Raw genomic sequence first — 5,342 nt, 5'->3', positions numbered from 1 at the left:
GGCTCGATTCGTTTGCAGCCCTAACACGAACCCAAAAATTTCGGGTTGGCGGGTCGATCCGAAATGACCCGAAACTTAATTTTAATTTATTAATTTATCACTGTAATTTCTAATAAAATCAATTTCTCATAAAATTAATTACATCATCAAGTAATAAAAATTTAAATAAATAATTTTAAACCAAATCTAAAATAAATTAAACACCGTAAAAATGTTTTATCCCAAACCAAATATAAAATAAATTAAAACAGCATAAAAGTAAAAAATAACATAATATATTATTTGTCCAAGTATAATAATTTCAACTTCACACAAGTTAAATAAATTCATTTAGGATTAAGTAATTAATGCCTTTGAAAAAAAAGAATGATTTAGTTCAGTTAGATAAAATAATTTTTATGTTTATTAAATTATTTTTAATTCATAAACGGGTCATATCAGATCACCACGGGTTAACCCGGAATTGAGCTGTTTTCTTTTCGGATTCATCGGGTTCGACCCGATTCTGACCCGAACCCCGTAAACCTCAACCCAAACCCATTAATTTCGTGTTAGATTCGTGTCGTGTTTTCGGGTCGTGTCAGGAATTGCCACCCTAAGTAGGTTGGTGTGCTTGACACGGGTCACTAAGTCTCAACCCAATATGTGCGAATGGAATTTGTCTCAATCCATATTTCGGCCTTAACCACAGTTTGATTGTAATTTTGGCTGGATTTTGGTTGTTCATGTCTCATTGTTTATTTTACCGATTCCACCTTGTGGATCAGCTTTATTGTACTGATCGTAACGTACATTTTACTGCTTGAGAATAAATTTTAACTTGCTAAAAAACAATCACTTTATTTTTTAATCTTAGCATATATCAAATTATTACAGTACATTTTTCTACAAAATTTTCAAAAAATAGCAAACCAGACGGGACCTGAACTCGTACTTTTTTATACCTAAACCCTGAGCTTGCTCGCTGGAAGATTAAATGCCTAGAAACTGAATTTCTTAGTGGCAATATATGCCTCTGCCTCTGGCTGGAATTGTGTTTTGGTTATGTACAAGTGGAGCAAGTTGTTGAGTGGCTGTGTCTTCTTTAATGGGTACGCACCAATAATGGACTGATCACAGGAGAAATGCAATAGAATTATCTCTTGATTTCAGTATCTAATTCCTTTTACAAGCGAATGGAGAAGTTGACAAGATTTCATTAATTTTATCAAAACATGGATTTTGGTAGTCAAGACAATGGTAAGACTAAAGAAGTGCGCTTCTAGTAAAGAATTACTATCTGCTTCATTTCATTGCATCAAAATTATCTCAAGAGTTTGAACATATTTTGCATGTCTCTTACATTTAGATACTTACTCGATAAGGTTGTAAAATTGCTATTAAAGGAGAAAAAAAAATGGCTTTGAAGGCTTTGATTGAATTTGTATTCATATGGAAACAGGTAAAGTTACATAGAGGGGACATGAAAGATGACTCGTGTTTTGACTTCCAAATACATACATACATTGGATCCACCATTTTGGGGAACCGTAAGAACAAAGTAAACTACAGAGGGTAATAATATTAGAGGTGTGTATTATCCATACCCCTTTATGATTGTTGTTATGGACATCAATGAGAATTGAAATCCTAATCTTCACTTCTGCCTCGTCAATTTCAGAAACCTGAAGTATTTTTGATGTTGATGAAGCTGAACCGAATCAATAACTAGTCTTGAAGGCCTTGTAAACTTTGAGATCATTAACAACTCCAGCAAATGAACCAGCTGCAGCAGCCACAGAAATGATCAAGCAAGCCAAGCTCAGGATTTGTAGGCAGAGCCATCTGGTGCTCCACTTTGGTATCTTCTTTTGAACTATGTACATTTCCACGGGGAAGTAAACTGTGAGGGGCCAAAATCCAAATGCTCCAAGAATTCCAACCACATCATTGAAGAATGGCATGAGCATGGAAATGACCGTGGTGATAACAACAAAAATTGATCGCCAAACCAACCTGAAAAGGTTGAGCTTGTATGGCTTGAATCCAGGGATTGGTATTTCGATTTCCTTGGTGATGAATTGGCTTTCTGGGAACCAGCGTCTGGCAGTTTTTTCGATGAAGGCGAAAAGGGGTTGGCAGTAGACTTGGTATGCGCCAACTAGATGGATAGCAATTGCAATATTTGCAATATCAAGAAGCCAGTATGGGTTGTAGAAGCCAAATCCAGTTAAAAGATTGCCAGGAGCAAGGTCTCCAAAAGCAGCATAGCCAAAGCAGCCACATGACATGTAGAAAATTGTGGTAACTGCCACACTTAATAGAGTTGCCTTCTTCATTGTCTTGTATTCTGATGGTGGGGCTTTGATTGTATCCTGCAATAAATACACACCAAAAAAAAAAAAATTTTTTAATCTCTTCTTTAAGATTGAGCCAAGAAAAGGAAAAAAATTAGTCCAATGGGGATGATGACTTGGGAATGATAAATTACCTGAATTTCAATAAGGATGAGGGAGTAAGAGTAGGCAAAAGCAATTGCTCCAAGTGCTTGGAAGCTTCTCCATATCTTATCAGTTTGAGTAACAGTACCAATGCTTATTCCTGTGAGGCTTCCCCTGAATTTGCCAGTTTCTGCAAAGCATTAAACAGAAATACAGGTAAGCAAGTACTTTATTATTTATTGCTAGAGCCCAATTCCACATTTAGTCAATAAACAAATAGCATAACATAAAGCAAGATTCTTTGCACTATATCTACCTGCAACTTTGCCAATTCCAAGGCCAAGACCAATTGTTGAGTAGGTGAAGGACATTACTGCAGCAACAAATGAAAGCCACCATATCTGATCAAAATCTGGAATCTGGGAAAACAGGATTTCCACAACCCCAAAAATGATCATGTAAGGAGTGCTTGATACTTTGCAAGGGTCTTTTCCTCCACTTGAATGAAAGCAGTTGGATTTTTTGATAGCCCTGTTATCAGAAATCAAATTCGTCAACATCTATAAAAAGGAAAAAAAAATTAGAAGTAAAAAAACCAATACTTGAGTTTGAACTCACGTCATGCTAATAGAAGCTGCAATCGTATAACCTATGGCAACTCCAAAAAGATTCATATACTGAATTGCCCCACAAACTTTTACCTGGAACCCACCTGAAATATGAAATTAGACGAGGTAAAGATTAGTCTAATACTAACTTTTGCAAGACAAAAAGTTGGAACCATTCAAAAGCCTTAAATCAGCAAACAAAAGAAACAAAAAGAAAAGTAAATTACCAAGATTTGCTCTGACTGCATCCATGTAAGTATAGTTTCTTTTGCCGCCATCAGGATCCCCCGACCGGTAACAGGCCGCGAGAAGAACAGAAGTGTAATATGTCACAAAGGCGAACAATAACAACACAGTTGGACCAGCAATCCATCCCAGCTGCGCAGTTGCCCAAGCCAAAGACAGAACTCCAGAGCCAATCACAGCTGTTATTATGTGAGCACTTGCAGTCCAAACACTCCCTAATAATAGCCAAAGGTGAAAGAACAGAACTGTCAGCAACAAGTTACACACAGTTCACACACTAAATTACAGGAAAAAATTTCACTGATTTGGGGAAAGTACCAGTTCTTTTTAGCTTGCCATCATCATCAAAGCACTTGGAACCACCCTGTGGTGGCACATTGACTGAGACACCAAAGACTTGGTGATGGTTCTGAGGACCTTGTTTTGGGGCTGTGCTTTCCACCATCTTTTGTGTTCAAGAAACCGAAAACCAAATGAGTTTTGTGATAAATTGAGGGATGAAACGACAAAGAAAAGCAAAAGGTTCCGCTCTGTATTAATTTCTTGCACAAAGTCCGGATATTTCTTCTATCAAAGGACCGTTCCTAACTGTATTGTTCAGTACTTAATACTACTGACAAAGGAGTGATACACTTCTCGAGAGTCAAAAGCAATGATGTGGGATTGGACTAAAAGTCTCAGCAGAGTAGACTAGAATTGGCCTAACTCAAAGACGAGAAAATTGGAGGAGCTGTTCTGGGATGGGAGGATGCATTTATGAAGATGCTAGAAGAGGTTTATATAAGAGGAGAAGAAGGGGTGAAATTGTTAAAATCATGTCATAGTTGCCACAGGTAGGCCACGTGCTCAAAAAGAGCCAAGGAAATTTAATACGCGGTTGTCAAATCTCCACTTGAGTTTGAGCAACAAAGAGTTTTCCTTCGACCTTCCACCGTTCATAGATGGGAAGGACTCAAAAATTTCGGAAAGATTTTTTTTCCAACCACGACTTTAGAGAGGCCTAATATCTTCCTCCACAGAAAATTAGAGGTCCCCTGCCCCCTTCCGTGCACCCACCTTCCACTACTTTGGATGCCAAGTTTTAGCTTGAAATGGTTAGTTAACAACAACTTGTACATAGTGCAGAACTAAAATTGGTGAAGAGTTTTTGTTTTGTGGAAAGAAATAAGATATGGAAGCATGGATGTGATAAGCAGTTGACCTTAGTGGCCATGAGAAATATGCTATTATCATTATGGGGCTAGAGAAATGGCAAAGTGTTCTAGAGATTTTAATTTTGGAAAAAGAAAAATTGTAAAATGATTGAAGCAATTAAGACTACATGAGATGTATGAATTACTAGCCATAACCTAACTGAACAAGTATCCAAATTGAGTGCCATACCTACTTTTAATGAGCTCAATTTTTGTAACATGTTAAAAACCTAACAAAAATAAATGCTCAGGAAATGATGTGCTAAATTAATATGTACCTTGACTAGAGACCTTTACAATTTCTTTGTCTTCTTGTTTCCTTGAGCAAACAAATTCAAGGGCTTGCAATGTCTAAATATAAGAAGAAGAAGATTGAGGAATTGCAGAGTGATGAGGAAATTAGGGCGTTATGATGTTGTATGTTGTATGATCAATCTCCTAAGCATATTTATAGTAGTACCCTTAAGGAACTCAAACAATATTTTAATCTGTCTCTTTAAAAGAGGACCTCTGAATCAAGTAAAGAAAAACCAAAAACTTTTCCCGTGTATTGATTTAATCTCATCCATCCTTATTGTAACAGAATCAGGTTCTTTGATATTAATCATTCCCATAAAAAAAAAAAAATCTGAGTAGTGGCATGAATAAATGAATAAGCAGCAAATGATTTAATTTATCACTCAAATTTTATACTTTTATTGTTGAATGGTCTTGGAATGGTCCAAAAAACGGGGTTTAGAAATTAGCCATTGATGATTAAAAAGCATAAATCATTAGATGGACAGTGGGCATCTCATTCCCATATTTGGTTCCCAAAGTCTGAGGAAAGAAAGGTTGTGAAAAACAGACATTATTCATCTTTGGAGATTGATTAA

At 36.5% G+C, this 5,342-nt stretch overlaps 1 protein-coding gene across 2 annotated transcripts; it reads right to left on the bottom strand.

Annotated features, from left to right (window-relative positions):
- Positions 1–1,397: 1,397 nt before the first annotated feature.
- Positions 1,398–4,884, bottom strand: LOC113713342 (amino acid permease 3-like). Of its 2 annotated transcripts, XM_027237055.2 has the most exons (7): positions 4,746–4,884; positions 3,593–3,719; positions 3,256–3,489; positions 3,039–3,132; positions 2,737–2,951; positions 2,471–2,610; positions 1,398–2,354 (listed from the first exon to the last, which is right to left on the bottom strand). In XM_027237055.2, the coding sequence occupies exons 2-7, from the start codon at positions 3,717–3,719 to the stop codon at positions 1,701–1,703; spliced, it is 1,464 nt and encodes a 487-aa protein (XP_027092856.1). In that variant the 5' UTR covers positions 4,746–4,884; the 3' UTR covers positions 1,398–1,700. The 2 variants fall into 2 exon arrangements, with proteins under 2 accessions (XP_027092856.1, XP_027092855.1); XM_027237054.2 differs by lacking the exon at positions 4,746–4,884 and having other exon boundaries at positions 3,593–4,006.
- Positions 4,885–5,342: the final 458 nt, after the last annotated feature.

Source organism: Coffea arabica, chromosome 10c (assembly GCF_036785885.1).
Source record: "Coffea arabica cultivar ET-39 chromosome 10c, Coffea Arabica ET-39 HiFi, whole genome shotgun sequence".
Classification (NCBI taxonomy): Eukaryota; Viridiplantae; Streptophyta; class Magnoliopsida; order Gentianales; family Rubiaceae; genus Coffea; species Coffea arabica.
The sequence above is the reverse complement of the archived record's forward strand: the minus strand, read 5'-3'. Positions and strand labels throughout refer to the sequence as shown.